This window comes from Ranitomeya imitator, chromosome 2 (assembly GCF_032444005.1).
Source record: "Ranitomeya imitator isolate aRanImi1 chromosome 2, aRanImi1.pri, whole genome shotgun sequence".
Taxonomy (NCBI): domain Eukaryota; kingdom Metazoa; phylum Chordata; class Amphibia; order Anura; family Dendrobatidae; genus Ranitomeya; species Ranitomeya imitator.
In genome coordinates, this window is record NC_091283.1 from 156303627 (window position 1) to 156326400 (window position 22774).

General features: G+C 44.1%; 1 protein-coding gene and 1 long non-coding RNA gene across 3 annotated transcripts in view; both read right to left on the reverse strand.

Annotated features, from left to right (window-relative positions):
* Positions 1-274: 274 nt before the first annotated feature.
* Positions 275-2700, reverse strand: LOC138662222 (uncharacterized). Its single transcript, XR_011318017.1, has 2 exons — positions 2501-2700; positions 275-762 (listed from the first exon to the last, which is right to left on the reverse strand). It is a non-coding gene; the product is annotated as an uncharacterized lncRNA (long non-coding RNA).
* Positions 2701-11884: 9184 nt separating this feature from the next.
* Positions 11885-22774, reverse strand: part of MED27 (mediator complex subunit 27) — a 201913-nt gene continuing 191023 nt past the window's right edge. For both annotated transcript variants that reach the window (XM_069747573.1, XM_069747574.1), the window contains 2 exons: positions 22098-22175; positions 11885-15876 (listed from right to left, as the gene is read on the reverse strand). In XM_069747573.1, coding sequence (XP_069603674.1) covers positions 15742-15876; positions 22098-22175 — 213 coding nt within the window. In that variant the 3' untranslated portion in view covers positions 11885-15741. The remainder of the gene's footprint in view (positions 15877-22097; positions 22176-22774) is intronic.

Genomic DNA, 22774 nt, shown 5'->3' on the forward strand with positions numbered 1-22774 from the left:
TACAGCTGGTATAACTTAGGCATTTCCTGTATATAATTACATATGTACAGCTGGTATAACCTGGGCATTTCATGTTTATAATTATATATGTACAGCTGATATAACCTGGGCATCTCCTGTATATAATTATATATGTACAGCTGGTATAACCTGGGCATCTCCTGTATAGAATTAAACATGCACAGCCGGTATAACCTGTGCATCTCCTGTATATAATTATATATGTACAGCAGGTATAACCTGGGCATCTCCTGTATATAATTATATACGTACAGCCGTGTATCTTCTGTATTTAATTACATACATACAGCTAATATAACCTGGGTATGGAGAGGACGTGGCGCTGCGGTTTAGATGTATAGTGGGTACAGAAAGTATTCCGACCCCTTTAAAAAAAAATTCACTGTTTCATTGCAGCCATTTGGTAAATTCAAAAAAGTTGATTTTTTTCTCATTAATGTACACTCTGCACCCCATCGTGAATGAAAGAAAAACAAATGTAGTAATTTTTGCAAATTAAAAAAAAAACTGATATCACATGGTCATAAGTATTCAGACCCTTGGCTCAGTATGGAGTAGAAGCACCTTTTGAGCTAGTGCAGCCATGAGTCTTCTTGGGAATGATGCAACAAGTTTTTCATATCTGGATTTGGGGATCCTCTGCCATTCTTCCTTGCAGATCCTCTCCAGTTCCATCAGGTTGGATGGTGAATGTTGGTGGACAGCCACTTTCAGGTCTCTCCAGAGATGCTCAATTGCCCACTGTAAGGTTAGAGGTGAACAGAGGTCAGCATGGGCACACTGCCCGCTCTGTGTCCATAGAGCCCCCTGCGCATCAAGCTGCAAAACTCTTCAGTCATGGCCAAAAGTGTTAAAACCATTGAAATTGGTCCAGAAAATGAAGTATTTGCCCCCCAAAATTAGTGCAATTACACGTTTTGTTATATTCATGTTTACTTCCTTTGTATGTATTGGAACAACACAAAAAAAAACGATAAAACAAGGCATCATTTCAAACTAATCTCCAAAAATGGGTTAGACAAAATTGTTGGCATCCTCAACTTAATATTTGATTGCAGTTACTTATTCCAAAGGTTGGGCAACCAATGGCTCAATAGAACCATCAATAAGCTTCTTCCAACTCTCAGCTGGAATTTTGGATCACTCTTCTTTTGCAAACTGCTCCAGGTCTCTCATATGTGAAGGCTCCTTATCCCAACAGCAATTTTAAGATCTTTTCACAGGTGTTCAATGGGATTTAGATCCGGACTCATTGCTGCCCACTTCAGAACTCTCCAGCGCTTTGTTGCCATCCATTTCTAGGGGCTTCTTGATGTTTGGAGTCATTGTTCTGATGGAAGACCCCTGACCTAGGATGCAACCCCTGCTTTCCGACACTGGGCATTACATTGCAATTCAAAATCTGTTGATAATTTTCAGATTTCATGATGCCTTGTACACAGGCAACGCACCCAGTGCCAGAGGCAGAAAAACAACCTCAAACATCTTTGAACCTCCATCATATCTGACTGTAGGTAGTGTTCTTTTCTTTACAGGCCTCATTCCATTTTTGGCAAACAGGAGAATGATGTTATTTATGAAACAGCTCTATCTTGGTCGTAACTGTCCACAGTATGCTTTCCCAAAGGATTTTGGCTTACTCTTGTACGTTTTGGCAAATTGTAGTCTAACGTTTTTATGTCTCTGTGTCAGCAGTGGGGTCCTCCTGGATCTCCTGCCATAACATTTCATTTCATTGAAATGTCCACAGATAGTTTTTGCTGACTTTAATGTACCCTGAGCCTGCAGGACAGCTTAAATTTCTGGTGAACATGATTAGGGCTGCTTATCCATCATCCACACCATTCTGCATTACAACCTTTTGTCAAGTGTCACAATTGACAAAGAAACAACAAGATCTTTGGAGATGGACCTGTAATCTTAAGATTGTTGATATTTTTTAACAATTGTGGATCTCAAGTCCTCAGACAGTTCTCCTCTTTCTGTTCTCCATGCTTAGTGTGGCACACACAGACAAACAATGCAAATATTGAGTCAACGTCTCCCCTTTTTTTTTCAGGTGTGATTTCCATATTGCCTACACCTGTTATTTGCCACAGGGAAGTCTGAATGAGCATCACATGCTTGAAACAAAGTTGTTTACCCATTTGGAAATGTGACAACAATTTTGTCCTGCCTATTTTGGGGGTTTTGTGTGAAATTATGTTAAATTTGCCTTTTTTCTCTTTTTTTGTGTTGTTCCAATAAATACAAAGGAAATAAATGTGTGTAAGTGCAATAATTTTCTGGGAGAAATACTTAATTTTCTGGAACAATTTCAAGAGTGCTAACACTTTCGGCCTTGACTATATGTGCTCTTCTATCAAGCGGAAACACTCATGCAGTACCAACCATACACTGGGATAAAGTGCTAGAAAGCAAAAGGAAGTGCAATAGGATTTTATCTTATTAAAATGTTAAATAAAAAGGTTATACTAACCTGGTTATATTGTGATCTTACTAGAGAGCATACAATCCCCAGCTGCTTCAGGTCTACGGGTCCTAGGACCAGATACAAACTTGAAAAAGGTAAAATTGTGGAAATTCTAAGTTGCTCGCGATTGAAGGGCAATTCCAGGTACACATAAGGAGGGTATGCGTTGTTGTTGTCTTATGCGTTTTGAAGTAGCTTGCCTCTTCCTGAGGAAACACGCGGAAATTACACAATTTTTCCATCTTCAACCATATACCGGGGACACCCCACAAAAACGGCAGTATACCAGGAATATCCCACGTTGGGACATTCCATTGCATATGGCGGAAGTCCCACAAGACGCTCCATATACCAGGAACACCCCACAAGAGCTATCGTTTACTGGGAACACCCCATAAGACCAGCTGTATACTGGAAACACCCCACATGTCTCTCTGTATACTGGGGAGACCTCACAAGTCCAACCCTTTTTTGGAGGGGACCCAGTCATATATAGATTCGATATGACACTTGTTCGTCTCTCGCAGCTTCATGATAGCATAAATCTACAAGAAGTGACCAGCCACCTGCTGATAACAATCTATGGACTCTATCATTTACAATTTTCTGGCATCTTTTCTATCAGTGGGGTGTAGAGGGGCCCCCAAAAGAGGTAAGTGGCCCTCTACCACCACTATAGAGCTATCACTGCATAGATCTGCTACTATCCCCATCGGGCAAAGGTGAGAACTCTCAGCCAACAGATTAAATGTAAAGTCAGCGACAGAGAACACAATCCCCGCAGTCAGCATCGAGCGGCTGATTACCGCAGCGCACATCAGCACAACGCTCATTAGCATCTGATTAACTGTGACCTGCGACCGCTCATGTTCCAGATCTCAGTGACCGGAAGGATTAAAGGTGCATGGAGAGGATGGAAGGAGAGACGAGACAGGCAACAAGCAATGCCGAGCAAGAGACGCCAAAACAAGTAGATGGGAGACATGCGTCAGAGAAAAGTCCGGAGGGGAAGAAGATGGCTATCTACACCATGTAGGAGACAAAGATGATGGGTAGATAATAGATAACTACAAGATACATTTTGCTTTCTATGGAGGTCACTTGATTATGGGATAATCCTTAATAAATCTGACGTCTCTGACTCTGGTATAATTGCTTTTCCTCCCCGATTCCCGCAGACGTTCCCATTTTCGTTCTCATTGTTATTTAAATGCAGGTTATGGGGTAGTTTGATCCAAATCATTTGTTACAATCGGAGATACCAATCAGACGGGTATTAAACCGAAGGAGAAAAAGTAAAAGTGGAAATAAAGCAGGGCAGGAAGAAACACTGATTAAGCAAAAAGTTCACAGAGCTTCGCAAGACTAAAGCTGCACACACGATGATGAGATGGCGCACACGCACTTATTAATGGCAGATTAGCAGTTTACAGTCAGTTATATAACCCTTTTACACATCTGCAAGCTTCACAGCTGAAATCTCACAAAATGCATTGCCTGAATTATAAGGAACTTTGCTACACTATCCACAAGCTTGTGGACGGTCTTCACTAACTGCTACCATTAGTGAGTACAGCTCTGGAGTATATCACAGGATATAATTAGGGGTCGGTACATGATAAGTAATGTATGTACAAGCGCTTCTTCTTAAATTAAAACATCATCAAAAGGTTAATTTATTTCAGTTCTTCAACACAAAAAGTGACTCATATTATATATAGTCAGTACAGAGTGATCTATTTCAAGTGTTTATTTCTGTTAATGTTGATGATTATGGTTTACAGCCAATGGAAACTCAAAAGTCATTATCTCAGTAAATTAGAATACTTTATAACACCAGCTTGAAAAATGATTTTAAAATCTGAAATGTTGGCCTACTGAACTGTATGTTCAGTAAATGCACTCAATACTTGGACAGGGCTCCATTTTGCATCAATTACTGAATCAATACGGCGTGGCATGGAGGCGATCAGAATGTGGCACTGCTGAGGTGTTATGGAAGCCCAGGTTGCTTTGATAGCAGCCTTCAGCTCGTCTGCATTGTTGGGTCTGGTGTCCCATCTTCCTCTTGACAATACCCCATAGATTTTCTATGGGGTTAAGGTCAGGCAAGTTTGCTGGACAATCAAGCACAGTGAAGATGTTGTTTATAAACCAGGTATTGGTACTTTTGGCAGTGTGGACATGTGCCAAGTCTGTTGTGAATTCTGTGATCAAGCTCCCTCCTGTGGTCACAAGTGGTACTGCGGCTTCTGAGTTTCCTTCCTCAGGTGATGAGGTTAAGTCGTTAGGTGCTGCTCTATTTAACTCCACCTAGTGCTTTGATCCTGGCCTCCAGTCAATGTTCTAGTATTGGTCTTGCTTCCTCCTGGATCGTTTCTGTGGCCTGTCTGCTCAGCATAAGCTAAGTTCTGCTTGTGTTACTTTTGTTGTTATATTTTCTGTCCAGCTTGCTTTAATTTGTTTTTCTTGCTTGCTGGAAGCTCTGAGACGCAGAGGGAGCACCTACGTACCGTTAGTCGGTGCGGAGGGTCTTTTTGCCCCTCTGCGTGGTTGTTTGTAGGTTTTTGTGTTGACCGCAAAGCTATCTTTCCTATCCTCGGTCTATTCAGTAAGTCGGGCCTCGCTTTGCTAAATCTATTTAATCTCTGTGTTTGTACTTTCATCTTAACTCACAGTCATTATATGTGGGGGGCTGCCTTTTCCTTTGGGGAATTTCTCTGAGGCAAGGTAGGCTTATTTTTCTATCTTCAGGCCTAGCTAGTTTCTCAGGCTGTGCCGAGTTGCATAGGGAGCGTTAGGCGCAATCCACGGCTACCTCTAGTGTGGTGTGATAGGATTAGGGATTGCGGTCAGCAGAGTTCCCACGTCTCAGAGCTCGTCCTATGTTTTTTGCTTATGGTCAGGTCACTTTGTGTGCTCTGAACTTCAAGGTCCATTGTGGTTCTGAATTACCTATTCATAACACAAGTCCTGCTAGAGAATTAAATTTCCATCTCCAAAAATCTTGTTGACAGAGGGATGCATGAAGTGCTCTAAAATTACCGGGTAGACGGCTGCGCTGACTTTGGTCTTGATAAAACACAGTGGACCTACACCAGAAGATGACATGGCTCCCAAACCATCACCGATTGTAGAAGCTTCACACTAGACCTCCAGCAGCTTGGATTGTGGCCTCTCCACTCTTCCTCCAGACTCTGGGACCTTGATTTCCAAATGAAATGCAAAATTTACTTTCATCTGAAAACACCTTGGACAACTGAGCAACAGTCCAGTTCTTTTTCTCCTTGGCCCAGGTAAGACGCTTCTGGCGTTGTCTATTGGTCATGAGTGGCTTGACACAAGTAATGTGACACTTGTAGCCCATGTCCTGGATACGTCTGTGTGTGGTGGCTCTTGAAGCAATGACTCCAGCAGCAGTCCACTCCTTTAGAATCTCCCTCATATTTTTGAATGGCCTTTTCCTAACAATCCTTTCAAGGCTACGGTTATCCCGGTTGCTTGTGCACCTTTTCCTACCACACTTTTTCCTTCCACTCAACTTTACATTAATATGCTTGGATATAGCACTCTGTGAACAGCCAGCTTCTTTAGCAATGGCCTTTTGTGGCTTACCCTCCTTGTGGAGTGTGTCAATGACTGCCTTCTGGACATCTGTCAAGTCAGCAGTCTTCCCCATGATTGTGGAGCTACTGAAACAGACTAAAGGACCTTTTTAAAGGCTTAGGAAGCCTTTGCAGGTGTTTTTTGTTAAAAATTTTAATTTAGTGAGATAATGACTTTTGAGTTTTCATTGGCTGTAAGCCATAATGTTGATGATTAACAGAAATAAACACGTGAAATAGATCACTCTGTTTGTAATGACTCTTTATAATATACGAGTTTCACATTTTGGATTGAAGAACTGAAATAAATTAACTTTTTGATGATATTCTAATTTAGTGAGAAGCACCTGTATGTACACAGTGACTGTGACCAGCAGAATAATGAGTGCAGCTCTGGAGTACAATACAGGATGTAACTCAGGATCAGTAATGTATGTACATAGTGACTGCACCAGATCCTCCCGTGTAGTTCTGGGCTGATTCCTGACCCTTCTCAGAATCATCCTTACCCCACAAAGCGAGATCTTACATGGAGCCCCATACCAACGAAGATTGACAGTCATCTTGTGTTTCTTCCATTTTCTAATAATTGTGCCAACAGCTGTTGCCTTCTTACCAAGCTGCTTGCCTATTGTCCTGTAGCCCAGGGGTCCCGAACTCCAGTCCTCAAGGCCCACCAACAGGTCATGTTTTCAGGATTTCCTTTGCATTGCACAGGTGATGCAATTATTACCTGGGCAAGACTAAGGAAATCCTGAAAACATGACATGTTGGTGGGCCTTGAGGACTGGAGTTGGGGACCCCTGCTGTAGCCCATCCCAGCCTTGTGCAGGTCTACAATTTTGTCCCTGGAGTCCTTAGACAGCTCTTTGGTCTTGGCCATGGTGGAGGGGTTGGGGTGTGATTGAGTGTGTGGACAGATGTCTTCCATACAGATAACGAGGTCAAACAGGTGCAGTTAATACAGGTAATGAGTGTAGAGTAGGAGGGATTCTTACAGAAAAACTAACATGTCTGTGAGAGCCAGAATTCTTGCTGGTTGGTAGGTGATCAAATACTTATTTCATGTAATAAAATGCAATTTTATTATGTCCAAATCATACATTGTGATTTTGTTTTTTTTAGATTCCGTCTCACAGTGAGGTGTAGGTAGGAAAACTTGCAAAATCAATACTTTATCAAACAGTGTATCATACTTATTTTCTTCATTCTAAGCTTTAGCATTTAGAGCCACAGCTGTGGAACTGTAAGTCCCAGAAATCTCTACATTCTTCTTCCTCCTTTAGAGAGGTTTGGTGAGGACACGGCTGCTCTGTTCTTATTAATTATTTATGGCTATGTTTATTTTGGTCCAATAAAGTCACCTTGTTCCTTGGCTTTGATGGGATGGGGTGAGGATGTGACGGAGATTGTCAAGAGTAAGCTCTGCCAAGATGACGAGGAGAACCACACACAGTTTTCATCTTCATAGTTCTGACAGCCAAACTAAGAAGTGGCGGTGCAAGCGGACTGCAGGGGTCCCAGTTCTCGGGTTCTGTATTCAGATGTGATATTTCACATCAAGACAGTCAATGACGCCGACACTTGGTGTACGGGATAACATTGCTGGCATTCTGGTTTCAGACATATCGATGCCGATACTCGGGGTACGGGATAATAATGACGCTGATACTCGGGGTACGGGATAATAATGACGCTGATATTCGGGGTACGGGATAATAATGACGCTGATACTCGGGTACGGGATAATAATGACGCTGATATTCGGGGTACGGGATAATAATGACGCTGATACTCGGGTACGGGATGACGCCGACAGGTGTACGTGATAACATTGCTGGCACTCTGGTTTAAGACATATCAATACCGACGCTCGGGGTACGGGAGAATGACGCTGATATTCAGGGTACGGGATATTGACGCTGACACTCGGGGTACGGGATGATGATGCTGACACTCGGGGTACAGGATAATGATGCTGACACTTGGGGTACGGGATAACATTGCTGGCACTCTGGTTTAAGACATATCAATACCGGCGCTCGGTGTACGGGATAATGACGCTGATATTCAGGGTACGGGATAAAGACGCTGACACTCGGTGTACAGGATAATGACGCTGGCTTTGGGGTACGGGATAATGACGCTGATATTTGGGGCACAGGATAATGACGCTGACAATCTGGGTACGGGCTAATGACGCTGAAACTCTGGGTACGGGATAATGACGCTGACACTCTGGGTACGGGCTAATGACGCTGACACTCTGGGTACGGGATAATGACGCTGACACTCTGGGTACGGGATAATGACGCTGACACTCTGGGTACGGGATAATGACGCTGACACTCTGGGTACGGGATAATGACGCTGACACTCGGTGTACAGGATAATGACGCTGGCATTTGGGGTACGGGATAATGACGCTGTTATTTGGGGCACAGGATAATGACACTGACAGTCTGGGTACGGGATAATGACGCTGATATTTGGGGCACAGGATGACGCTGACACTCTGGGTACGGGATAATGATGCTGATATTTGGGGCACAGGATAATGACGCTGACACTCGGGGTATGGGATAATGACACTGACACTCTGGGTATGGGATAATGACGCTGATAATTGGGGCACAGGATAATGACGCTGACACTCAGGGTACGGGATAATGAGGCTGATATTCGGGGTAGAGGATAAAGACGCTGACACTCGGTGTACAGGATAATGACGCTGTCATTTGGGGTACGGGATAATGACGCTGTTATTTGGGGCACAGGATAATGACACTGACAGTCTGGGTACGGGATAATGATGCTGATATTTGGGGCACAGGATAATGACGCTGACACTCGGGGTATGGGATAATGACACTGACACTCTGGGTATGGGATAATGACGCTGATAATTGGGGCACAGGATAATGACGCTGACACTCAGGGTACGGGATAATGAGGCTGATATTCAGGGTACGGGATAAAGACGCTGACACTCGGTGTACAAGATAATGACGCTAGCTTTGGGGTACGGGATAATGACGCTGATATTTGGGGCACAGGATAATGACGCTGACAATCTGGGTACGGGCTAATGACGCTGAAACTCTGGGTACGGGATAATGACGCTGACACTCTGGGTACGGGCTAATGACGCTGACACTCTGGGTACGGGATAATGACGCTGACACTCTGGGTACGGCATAATGACGCTGACACTCTGGGTACAGGATAATGACGCTGACACTCTGGGTACGGGATAATGATGCTGACACTCGGTGTACAGGATAATGACGCTGGCATTTGGGGTACGGGATAATGACGCTGTTATTTGGGGCACAGGATAATGACACTGACAGTCTGGGTACGGGATAATGACGCTGATATTTGGGGCACAGGATGACGCTGACACTCTGGGTACGGGATAATGATGCTGATATTTGGGGCACAGGATAATGACGCTGACACTCGGGGTATGGGATAATGACACTGACACTCTGGGTATGGGATAATGACGCTGATAATTGGGGCACAGGATAATGACGCTGACACTCAGGGTACGGGATAATGAGGCTGATATTCGGGGTAGAGGATAAAGACGCTGACACTCGGTGTACAGGATAATGACGCTGGCATTTGGGGTACGGGATAATGACGCTGATATTTGGGGCACAGGATAATGACACTGACAGTCTGGGTACGGGCTAATGACGCTGACACTCGGGGTACAGGATAATGACGCTGACACTCAGGGTACGGGATAATGAGGCTGATATTTGGGGTAGAGGATAATGATGCTCACACTCGGGGGTATGGGATAATGAGGCTGATATTCGGGGTACAGTATAATGACGCTGACACTCCAGGTACGGGATAATGACGCTGACACTCCGGGTACGGGATAATGACGCTGACACTCCGGGTACGGGATAATGACGCTGACACTCCGGGTACGGGATAATGACGCTGACACTCCGGGTACAGGATAATGACGCTGACACTCAGGGTATGGGATAATGAGGCTGATATTCGGGGTAGAGGATAAAGACGCTGACACTCGGTGTACAGGATAATGACGCTGGCATTTGGGGTACGGGATAATGACGCTGTTATTTGGGGCACCGGATAATGACACTGACAGTCTGGGTACGGGATAATGACGCTGATATTTGGGGCACCGGATAATGACACTGACAGTCTGGGTACGGGATAATGACGCTGATATTTGGGGCACAGGATGACGCTGACACTCGGGGTATGGGATAATGACGCTGATATTTGGGGCACAGGATAATGACGCTGACACTCGGGGTATGGGATAATGACACTGACACTCTGGGTACGGGATAATGACGCTGATAATTGGGGCACAGGATAATGACGCTGACACTCAGGGTACGGGATAATGAAGCTGATATTTGGGGTAGAGGATAATGATGCTCACACTCGGGGGTATGGGATAATGAGGCTGATATTCGGGGTACAGTATAATGACGCTGACACTCCGGGTACAAGATAATGACGCTGACACTCTGGGTACAAGATAATGACGCTGACATTCGGCGGACAGGACAATCGGGTCACCTACAATGCAGAGCATTGCAGCTATAATGGATGCACCTTTAATATGCAGCAAGGATCAGTGAAGTGCTGAGTCTTCGGCTTCTCCGCATTGATCAGTGATCGCTTCCATTTTTCAGTCATCAATATTTTTTTTTTTTAGACTTGTACAGTTTTAATTTTCAGCAAGAGGTTTAATTAAAGAAAGGAGGAGAAGCAGACTCTCCACACCCATACTAATCATACTGCTAGGGCAACAGAAGGATGGTATATACTTAAAACCTAACTAATCTGCTATACTGTGCTCTTACATAGGACTGCAGGTGACATCTACTACATTATTTGTACTTGGTTATCACTGCATTATCTGTATTATTACATAGGACTGCTGGTGACATCTACTACATTATCTGTACAAGTTATCACTGTCTAATATGTGGTGTTACATAGGACTGCAGGTGACCTGTATTGACATTTTTCATGCTCTGTTACTACATAACACGCAGCTCGTAAATGTTACGCTTCAGCAGAATTTTGGAGAATGTTTTGATCCTCATTGTTGGATGGATTTGAAAACTTTTTCCTATAAATGGATGCGGAGCCCTAAAGGGGGCCCTGGAGGAAGCGCGGCAGCTGACAGAAGGCCTTGAGGAGGAAATTGCATTGTTTTTCTATGTCTTGATCAATATGAGCTTCTGAGGTGAACCGAGTAACAGCGGCAAACGGCCATGAAAAATGCATGATTGGAGAGGGGACTGGGGGGCTCCCAGGGGGCACAGGTTAAACAAACCTCGTACATGTGTACAGTATTGACATTGAAGTGAGAACACAGGAGTTGACAGTAACAGGAACTCAACTGATTTTTCAGCAGAGTTTGGAGCTCAGAACCAGCACCGCTGCCATCCACGAACGCGATGTGTCACGGTAATAGGACTAGCTTTCCTTAATTTTATGTACATCCCCTTAGGATTAGAAAGCCAAGGCTGCTTTCTATATATGAAAAAGAAATATTGCACCACCCGTATGTTCAGGTAACGAGTGGTTATTGCTGCTTACTCCCATTCACTTCAATTGAAATCTTCTGCAGTACCAGCAATGACCTGCAGACCGGTGTTATGCTTCTACCCTGGAAAACCCCTTTAAGGAGCCATCCGGTGACATAAAAGCCGTGGGTTTTGCCTCTCTTGTCCCTGCGGCAGAACGCATAGTGAAAAGAGCCACAACTAAGGCGTTAAGAGAAAAAAAGTCAGTGGTACTCTTTATTAATATTTATAAGGAATGGGAAGTTGACATATTGTAGAGGCTAAAGTGCGTGGACGTGACATATCATAACCTTATCGATCTATATACAACATGACAGTATCATTAAAGGTGTATACCTTCACTATTACAATGTCACAGTGACTTCTTTGGGGAGTTGGTTGTTTGACATGAAAAGCGTTGACCAGTTCATGTGACCGTCCCCTGCATCAAATGCAGAAGCCAACAACCAACGCCAACTTGCCTTACACCCCCTAGAAAAAGACACGAGTCACAAAACCCTTGTGTGAGAGTAGCACTCTCGTATGTAAGCCGCCACTTGTATGTGACATGAAACGCGTGGATGACGTACTGTGATAATCCGCTATGGTGCATGGTGGGACGCTGTCAATGTGCAACAGTATCCGTCACCTGACTAAAGCATCATGTTCCATTGACTTCTCTGAGGTTCATGGACTGAAATTGCGTGGGTTTCTTACTGTGACCCTTTTCTACAATGTCTGTCATTTTAGCACTGTGTTGCACACCGACCATACCAATAGATCTTCTTACAGATGTATTACTTGATGCGAGGTCTTCACATTTCGGTTCTAGCTGCTATACCTCGCTCACGGGTTAATGGTCAAAAAAGGGTTAAATCAGTCCAGGAACTGTCATAAAGTAAAGTAAGGAAGGTAATTGTGTGGTAAGGGAGATCGATAGTGATTTTCAGCCATCGCCTGCCTTCTTCAGGACACGATCCACCTGCCTTTTAAGCTTAATGGTTTGCTTGCAGCGCAGGCCAAGATGTCACCCGGTACGGAGAGCCGAACAATGGGACGGAGCGAGTCCTCCACCCGAGGTTCCCCGCAGCAGACTGACGCCAGACTGCTGCAGGTGAAACGGCCAAGCACTAAAAGCTCTGCAGGCCACATCAGCGAGAAGGAGCGAGCCCCATATATATATAATTAATACCTCCTAGATATCCTCCACAAAACGTGCTGCGGTCTACAGATTCCTAGAGAACAGGCCTTAAAGGAAAACTCCACCCAAAATCCACTGCAGCACCCATCCAGAGGCAGAAAACTGACCTGACTGCGGCGGATGTGTCACAACTGTACCCAGTCTACACAACCCTCTGTGAGCTAAACGGCCTGGACATTGGACTGAAGAGAAACAATCCTGAAAAACTTTTGTGAGACTTTCTCCTGATAGGATCAGAGTTTATAATAATGTATCTGCACAAGTGTTGAGCTCACAGAGGATTTTCTAGTACGGATAGAATTTCAGCAAACCCCGTATGACTCTCCGGCTTTGTTTCTTGTTACATTTTGCTTGCAATGATTCAAACTCACAGAGGGTTTTCTAAAACTGGATCTAAATCACACAGTAATCTATGAGCTCAATACGCTGGAATAATACACAGAGGATTGTCTAATCTGAAGCCAATTCCATCTGTCTCCTTATCTGAAAGTGTGTTACAATGTATCAGTGAGAGTAAATAAGTCAGGAGATCCTGTGTGAGCCGAACACTCCAGACTGATTCATTTTACTTGCAATGATACATTGTTACAAACCAAGATCAAATCAGGAGAAAGTTTGCACAAAGCCATTCGTGAGTCTACTTCCTGTATAGACAATCCTCTGTGAGCTGAACACTCCAGACTGATTCATTTTACCTGCAATGATACATTGTTACAAAACCAAGATCAAATCAGGGGAAAGACTCCCAAATGGCTTTGTGCAATCTGTTTCCAGTAGACAATCCTCTGTGAGCTGAATACTCCAGAATGATACTTTGTATCAGTGCAAATAAAATGTAACAAGCTTTAGATCAGAAAAGAGACAGAGGATTTCCTAAAATTGGGTCCAGATTCGACAATCCTATATGATGTCAACAGCCTGGACACCGGACGGACATTTAATTTTGCATGGATACATTGTATTTGTCCAGAGTGTTGAGCTCACAGATGATCGTCTAATCTAGAACCAAGTTTAGTAACAAATACAGAGAGACAGAGGGTTTTCTGAAATTCCGTCCAGTCTAGATAATCCTCTGTGATATCGACACTCCGGACTGATATATTGTTACAAACTCAGATCAGGTCAGAAGACAGACTGACGGAAGATTTTGCAGGATTGCTTCTCTTGTGTCCAATGTCTGGATTGTCCGGCCGGGATATAGTGTCACAATCCCTCAGCTACGACGTGTATTCATTCACAAAAGGCTTGTAGGGTAAGAGTGCTGTGATTCACTGACAGCAAGCACCTAAATCACCAACTAACTCTTTGTAACACTAATTTTTTTTGCAGCTGTAAGATCTTCATCAGGATGGAGATGGACCGAGGCGTTGCTGCAGTTGCTAATTATCTCAACACACAGACAAAACTTCCTGTTTTTGTGATCTTTCCATGAACCCATTTGGGGGCGGAGGAGTCATTAGAGCGCAGATTTTCTCTCCTAGAGGACCCTCAACAGAGGGAGAAATGACTGCAGAGGAATTGCACAGAGATTTAAAGAAGAGGACAGAATTCTAGGATGTTAGTAGCCTCGCTGTCGCCACCAGCGGCTTCCTGCAATGACGACCATCAGCTCCCATCGGATCGGGGACCCCTATAGTTGTAGCTTTAGGCCTGGGTCACACTTAAGTGTGATAAGAGTCTCCCGCCTCAATACCCGGCACTGCCGCCGACATTCGGGACCGGAGCGTGCGGCTGTATGTATTTCTATGCAGTGGAACGCTCCAGTGCGATTGCTAGCGGCAGTGCCGGGTATTGAGGCGAGAGACTCACACGAGTTTCTCGCATCACACTCGCAAGTGGGACCCCGGCCTTAGGCAGGGTTCTGGTGGGACATCATGTCAGTCATGGGTGGCCATTGGGGAAGATGACCAGTAAGCAGGGACATCACTATTGCTCATGCTGCTACATTCATATATTGAGCCACCATGTTTTTATCCAGTCAATAGGTAAAATGATATTAAAAAAATAAATGTTGATCTGCTACGCAATAGGACCATCATGCACTATTCATCAGGATTTACTCCTCTAAGGATCCAGAAGATCTAAGACACTTTGTGCATTTGTGCTCTTCAGCAGTGATTCCCGAACCCTGGTCCTCCCGGCCCCCAACACATCATGTTTTCAGGAATTCCTTAGTATTACACAGGTAAGAGAACCTGTGGCAGTCTCGGATGCCTTAATAATAATAATTCCATCTCCTGTGTAATACTAAGGAAATCCTGAAAACATGACGTGTTGGGGGCCGTGGGGACAGGGATTGGCAATCACTGCTCTATGGGGTCCGGGGAATGCACCCTCAGCGACTGCCCGACACGAACATGAAGAGCAAAGCCCAAGATTATCCCAATATTTGGCCCAAATGCTTTCTACTTTAATATCTTAACCCATCCATATTACAAAAATCCCCATAATTTGTTTTATTGAAAACTGGAAAATATATATATTTTAATAAAAAAAACCAGAACAAAATTGGTCGCAGTATATTGAGTTTTTTTTGTATAAAATATCAACAAGCATTCAGCGACGGAAAAGCCAAGGTTTTCACTTTTTTTTCTCAAGCTGGAGATGTAAAAATCATCAAATTCTCGATACCCCTTGGGCCCAATGTCTGAGTAGTTTCCAAATGTCAGAGCGGTGCCCAAAGCGCAGGATTAATAGCTTCTAGTGAAGGGTTGTATGTCTCATCTGTGCAGGGTCCAAAGGTTCTCAGCCCCAGGAATCTTCAAATATCTTCATCTTAGTCCCGTCCCCCCCCCCCCCCAAAAAAAAGGGGTACGTGCAATAAATTAAGCACTAGAGCAACACCATAGACCGCTCCCCTCTGTGCTACTGCCGGCAGGTATCATGGAAAGCCTCTAAAGTGCGGAAATCCCTCCATGTGGGTGGCAGACCGTCCTGCAAGAACTTTCCGCAGCGTTGGCACGGAGCCTGGAACAGCTTGATATAACTTCTTAACCAGGTCTGCAAAAGGGAAGAAGAGGTGGGGGGAGGGGTAGAGAGAGAAGAAATCAAAAATGTCATCCTAGCTGTCATGTTTAATGCTCTGGGTGACGAGATGACACGTTCTGGCCCAGGCCCAGGCCAGACATGCTGATTTCACAACAGCCACTGTGCAAACTACCGCTCAGGAGTTTTATTGTTACAAGGTCAAATGAAAGCGGATTTATAATAAAAAAAAAAAAAGAGTCAGAAATTATATTTTCTTTCCTCCAAGGCTCAGCTATCCTAAAAGCAGCATCCCATATGGCGTGGAAACTTTACGTAATGCACAAAAAAACATCATACGCACCAAAAATAGTCTACGAAGAGACAAGGCTATGAATTATGTACTGCAATGTTTTAAGGGGGCGGTGTCAATGGGAATGGAATAAAAATTAAAATTGTGTTTTTTTGTAACATATATCTGAATAATAACACCTAGAGAAGGCCCTGTCATGGTTTGTCATTTTGCTGCCAAGAGTACAGGACCCAAATGTGATTCATAGGACCCAGTTAATAGAAATCTACTGCTTGACTTCCCCATGTACAGACATTGGTTTCTAGGCAGTAAGTCCCTAGTAATTAGATCAGGGGTGGGCAATCTTTTTTTCTGAGAAAGGGCCATTTGGACATTGAATTCATCCTTTTGGGGCCACACAAACTGTGCGCCACCTCTACCCACAAAGTACATTCTGAGGCTGGCACTGAAGTCAGGACATAGTGTTTCATTGCATGCGCCTCGGTGTTCAGTAGTGAACGCAGCATACGTGTGCTCACAGAGCAAGAAGAAATTGATGGGCCGCCGGCTATCAAAACACAGGAGCCGGCCCAAGCACAGCGGTCACCGGGAATCTACACGGGCGTGGGCCTGGATAAAAAAAGGTCATTGAGGGCCATAAACGTCCCACAGGCCTGAAGTTCCCTGCCGGGGAATTAGATAGTCAGACTTGGCTCAGAAGAATAGGCAACAGCCTGCCAGTAGAGAAGGTAGACGGCAGCTGGGCAGAAGTCATGTTACCCCATATAAGCCTGCAGCATTAATCAGATTTTTCATCCACCTAATGGACTATGACTGCGGAGTAGAGGTAGCCATCGGGTCTCTTGGACTATGACTTCGGAGCAGAGGTAGCCATAGTGGTATGGGTCTATTGGACTATGACTACGCAGTGGAGGTAGCCATTGTGGTAAGGGTCTCTTGGACTATGACTTATGAGCGGAGATAGTCCAAGAGACCAATAACGCTATGGCTATCACTTATGAGCGGAGATAACCATAGCGGTATGGGTCTCTTGGACTACGACTTCTGAACAGAGATAGCAATAGCGGTATAGGTCTCTTGGACTATGACTTATGAGTGGAGATAGCCATAGCGGTATGGGTCTCTTGGACTATGACTACACAGTGGAGGTAGCATTGTGGTATGAGTCTCTTGCACTATGACTTATGAGCGGAGATAGCCATAACGTTATTGGTCTCTTGGACTATCACTTATGAGCGGAGATAACCATAGCGGTATGGGTCTCTTGGACTATGACTTATGAACAGAGATAGCAATAGCGGTATAGGTCTCTTGGACTATGACTTATGAGCGGAGATAGCCATAGTGGTATTGGTCTCTTGGACTATGACTTATGAGTGGAGATAGCCATAGCGGTATGGGTCTCTGACTATGACTACTCAGTGGAGGTAGCCATAGTGGTATAGGTCCACGCCAATCATTTTGGGTCTCCCTCTGTTTCATGTACCCCACAGAGGATGTCCAATGCTGTGGCACTATATTGTATGTGCACAGAGCATCATTGCTTGCTATTTAACCTCTGGTAGATCCAAGTGTCTGCTCCGTAAGGAATCAGTTGTGTTGTTCCTGCCATGCTGGCCCTGCATGTCCAGAGGAATGAAGAAGGGAGGGAGGATTTTTAGCAGAAAATGACATTTTCCTAGATTTATGTCTTCGGCATTAGGCTGCTGTTCCCACAGTAACCAGTGTGTCCAAGACGTCTTCCTGCTGATGAATGAGCGGGTGCTGGCGCCTCATTCTGCGGATTATACAGAAGGAACGCATCCCTCTGAAATTCTTTGACAGGTTTTGTGAAAATGAGACTGGCGTGATCGGTGGGTAAATAAAAACTTAGGAGAGGCTAAACAGTTACATACTCAATATTTCTTCCTTCAATCAATACAGGAGGAGAGAATGAGGGATGGGCGGCCGCCCGGGATGTACGTTTGTCTGTGTTCAGGCGAGCTCCTTCCCCGCAGAAGCTGTCAATATCTAACTTTACGAAAAACAAAACACTTAAGGTGCACGGTGCAGCCCCTAAGTCATGGCTTCATGGGCTCGTTATAATGAGAGACCAACAGAGAAGATTCTTCCTGCATGACCATTCTCCAGCCAGCCACCATGAATGGTCTGGTCTGAAATTTTCCCCAAATTTTGGTTGACTATGATCCAAAGAAACATTTCAGTCAAACACACAATGGTCACACAGTGGTGTTTGTTTTTATACAGCCAGCTTCACATGATTTTGCCTTTGGGCTTTTGTGGAAATTACATCTTGTACATCTTTAACAGGAATGAAACCAGCCGCCAAAACATTCTGGAGACCCAAGATCAAAATGATAGCGAACATGATGACCACTTTACAAGGCAGAGGCCTAAAGATGCGGCATGAGTGGTTGCCAATATCCACAGCCTATTATAAGAATTGGTGGTGCATATGGCTGCTGCCCGACTGGTACCCAACCAGCGGTGTGGTGACATGAGGAGGCATGCACTGCAGCGTCAGGAGGTACCCCAGGTCCAGGGACGGCACAAGGAGCGGATGGTAAGGTTTTATAGATACTCATACTGACACACTTCGGGGTCAGGCTTGATCTAGGGTTTATAATTTCATGGCGGTCTGATATAGAGCTTTCCATTTTTAGGGGTCTACTCTAGCCTGATGTTAGGGTTGAGGTCTGTCCCGGGGTCTACATACTTATTTAGGAGGTAACGTATGTAGTCTGTCAGCTTGAGGGCCATATGTACTATTTGGGATTCGGATGATACTGGCTGGCGGTGTGTTCTAGGTAGATTGGCTGGGCACAGTTACTTTGCTCCATCCATTATGCCCAATTGCTCTGTCCTGCTGTCCTCATTTACACAGAAAGACTAGTGCTGCTGGTGGTGCTAGCCTTCCCATTAAATCTTAGGAACATAGCAGCTTAAGTACAGTTGTGTGAAAAAGTCTTTGCCCCCTTCCTGATTTTCCATTCTTTACATGTTTGTCACATTTAAATGTCTCAGATCAACAAATTTCAATATTAAACAAAGATAACACAAGTGAACACAAAATGCATTTTTAAATGAAGGTCTACTATTAAGGAAAAAAGAAATCCAAACCTACAGGGCCCTGTGTGAAAAAGTGATTTCCCCCCACCTCAAAAATATAAATTAACTGTTGTTTATCACATCTTTGGGAAGCGGAGTTCAATTTCTCTACCCACAACCAGGCCTGATTACTGCCACACGTGTTCTCAAGCAAGAAATTACTTAAATAGGACATGCCTGAAAAAGTGAAGTAGACCAAAAGATCCTCAAAAGCTAGATTATCATGCTGCAATCCAAAGAAATTCTAGAACAAATGAGAAAAAGTAATTGACATCGATCAGTCTGAAAAAGGTTAAAGACCATTTTTAAAGCTTTGGGACTCAAGCGAACGACAGTAAGAGCCATTATCCACAAATGGCGAAAACATAGAACAGTGGTGAACCTTCCCAGAAGTGGCCGGCCAACCAAAATTACCCCAAGACCACAGCGACAACTCACCCAAGAGGTCACAAAAGATGCCACAACATCCAAAGAACTGTAGCCTCACTTGCCTCAGTTAAGGTCAATGTTCATGACTCCACCATAAGAAAGACTGTGCAAAAATGGCCTGCGTGGCAGAGTTCCAAAACAAACACCACTGCTGAGCAATAAGAACATAAAGGCTTGTCTCACTTTTGCAAGAAAACATATTGATGATCCCCAAGACTTTTGGGAGAATAACCTGGGGACCGACAAAAAAAAAAGTTTTTGAAAGGTGATGTCCCATTACATCTGGTGTAACAGTAACACAGCATTTCAGAAAAGGAACATCATACCAACAGTAAAATATGGTGGTGGTGGTAGTGTGATGGTCTGGGGCGGTTTTGCAGCTTCAGGACCTGGAAGACTTGCTGTGGTAAATGGAACCATGAATTCTACTGTCTACCAAAAAATTCTGAAGGAGAATTTCCGGACGTCTGTTCGTGACCTCAAGCTGAAGCTTATTTGTGTTATGCAGCAAGACAGTGATCCAAAACACACAACCAAGTCCTCCTCTGAATGGCTAAAGAAAAACAAAATTAAGACTTTGGAGTGGCCTAGTCAAAGTCCTGACCTTAATCCGATTAAGATGCTGTGACATAACCTTAAATAGGCGGTTCATGCTTGGAAATCCTCCAATGTGGCCGAGTTACAACAATTCTGCAAAGACGAATGGGCCAAAATTCTTCCAGAGCTTTGTAAAAGACTAATTGCCAGTTATTGCAAATGCTTGACTGCAGTTGTTGCTACTAAGGGCGGCCCAACCAGTTATTAGCTTTAGGGGCAATCACTTTTTTTACACAAGGCACTGTAGGTTTGGATTCCTTTTTCCCTTAATAATAAAGACCTTCATTTATAAACTGCATTTTGACTTTACTTGTGTTATCTCTGTCTAATATTTACATTTGTTTGGTGATCTGAAACATTTAAGTGTGACAAACATGCAAAAGAATATGAAATCAGGAAGGGGGGCGAACACTTTCACACAACTGAGTGCTCCAGTGTAGATCACATATCACTCCAATCATCCAAGGCTCATTGTAAAGCAAAAGTTGATCGTAACTGTCTCACGTACACAGAGCTGAGGAGCACCACATATTGCTTAAAATTGCTAGGTGTCCGGTTGGAGGAAGGTAGTGAGCTTGACACCAAAGCTTGTCCCGCACTTGACCATAGAGTAATACTGGGGTAATTATGATGTTCTTACAGTCAGTGAGCTCTGCTGCTCCTCTAAAAGGTCCAGGTTATTAGCATTTTTATTGAGCAACTATCAGACTGTTTGGAAAAGGATCTCAGCTGAAGCTGAAGCCGATCAATCGCCCCTCTCCCTCCTCCTGGTGAGTGTATAGAGTAACCTGGTGCTGAGTGTGTCACAGGACTTCGGAGATCATGAGAACTTTCCACCTGTCAGACTGAATCTGGAACCATTGGGATGCGAGAGATGAGAGGAAGCAGTCTGCTCATGCAATGCAGTATAACATGCTGTGTAGGCAATGCCATTGGGCTTCCCTGTGACAAGGGAATTCACGGCCAGGACCTGGCAGAGTGACAGGTGTAAAATTTAAAAAAAAAATCATGATATCCCGGAACAAGACTAGCACCCTACAACCGGTCCATATCTCCGGATAATCCAGGGACAATGAAAGTGTCAGATTAACGGACATTCTGGACTGATCCAGATGGGCACACAATGTTAACTGCTCCTCAATAAGACGGAGAAGCACAGATCTGTACGTGCTGGCATTCTGCTATCCGCGCCATGGTTTTAGGGCATGTGTCTTAATTCACGATGATCTTCTGCAAGAGTCTAGGACAGTGGAACGCTGGGCAAGTGCCAAACTATCATCTAAACACATGCCAGACTTACCCATTCTGCAAGTGTAGAAAAAGAAAAAAGGAGATAATGATCATACAGCCCAAAAGTGAATAAAAATGTAAGCACTTTATTATCATAGTTATATCAAAATAGATGAAAAGGGAGAAATCAGTGCATATGTGCAGTACAACAGATTCCAGGATACACACTGTGACGCGCGTTTTGTTCCTGCCTTCGTCAGGCAGACGCGAAGCATGCATTACACTGTGTGTCCTGCATTCTGTTGTACTGCACATATGCATGGATTTCTCCCTTTTCATCTATTTTGACTATGATAATAAAGTGCTTACATTTTTATTCAATTTTTGGGCTGTATGATCGTTCCTTCCTTTTTTCTTCTTGTGTATCCTGGCGATCAGTCCACTTCATAGTCCAATGTATAGGTATCACAATGGATATTCATTATTAAACATTACCTATTAGTTTATAATAGTACCGTCATCTCTGCTGAGCTATTTTTACTTTTTTCAGTGTATAACATGGGCCAGTACCAGTACTCACCATAAAAGACCGCACAACCACGTCGGGCATCTGTGGCAGCTGGTAATGCAGTAGGGCTGTCGTCGCGTGGTCTGTAACCTGCAACACATGAGAATAATAATCATCAGATTGTGAAACACTTTAAACACCTATATTACTGGGTGTGGGTCACATATGGCCATTCTGTGAGTATTAGTACTTCATCCGATATGAGTCTCCGGGGTGTATGCATTGAATAGACCAGTAAATGCTGCATGCAATGGAGAAGAGGGTGCAAGAAAAAAAAAATTAGACAGGGCCCTTTATTTCACTCCAGATCACATCTTGATTGTAGGGATTAACTAGAAACGATCCATAGAAGAGCGCAAAAACTATGCCAGGACAAAGAACAGAGAGGAGCAGTGACAGTAGTCTGCATCGATTGTCCAGCTCTGGAGAGGATAGGTGACAGTAGTCTGCATCAATTGTCTGGATCTGGAGAGATCATAGGCAACGAAGAATGGAGAGACGCAATGACAGTAGTCTGCATCGATTGTCCAGATCTGGAGAGGATAGGTGACATTAGTCTGCATAGATTGTCCAGATCGGGAGAAGATAGGTGACAGTAGTCTTCATCGACTGTCTGGATCTGGAGAGGAGAGATCATAGGCAACGAAGAACAGAGAGACGCAGTGACAGTAGTCTGTATCGATTGTCCA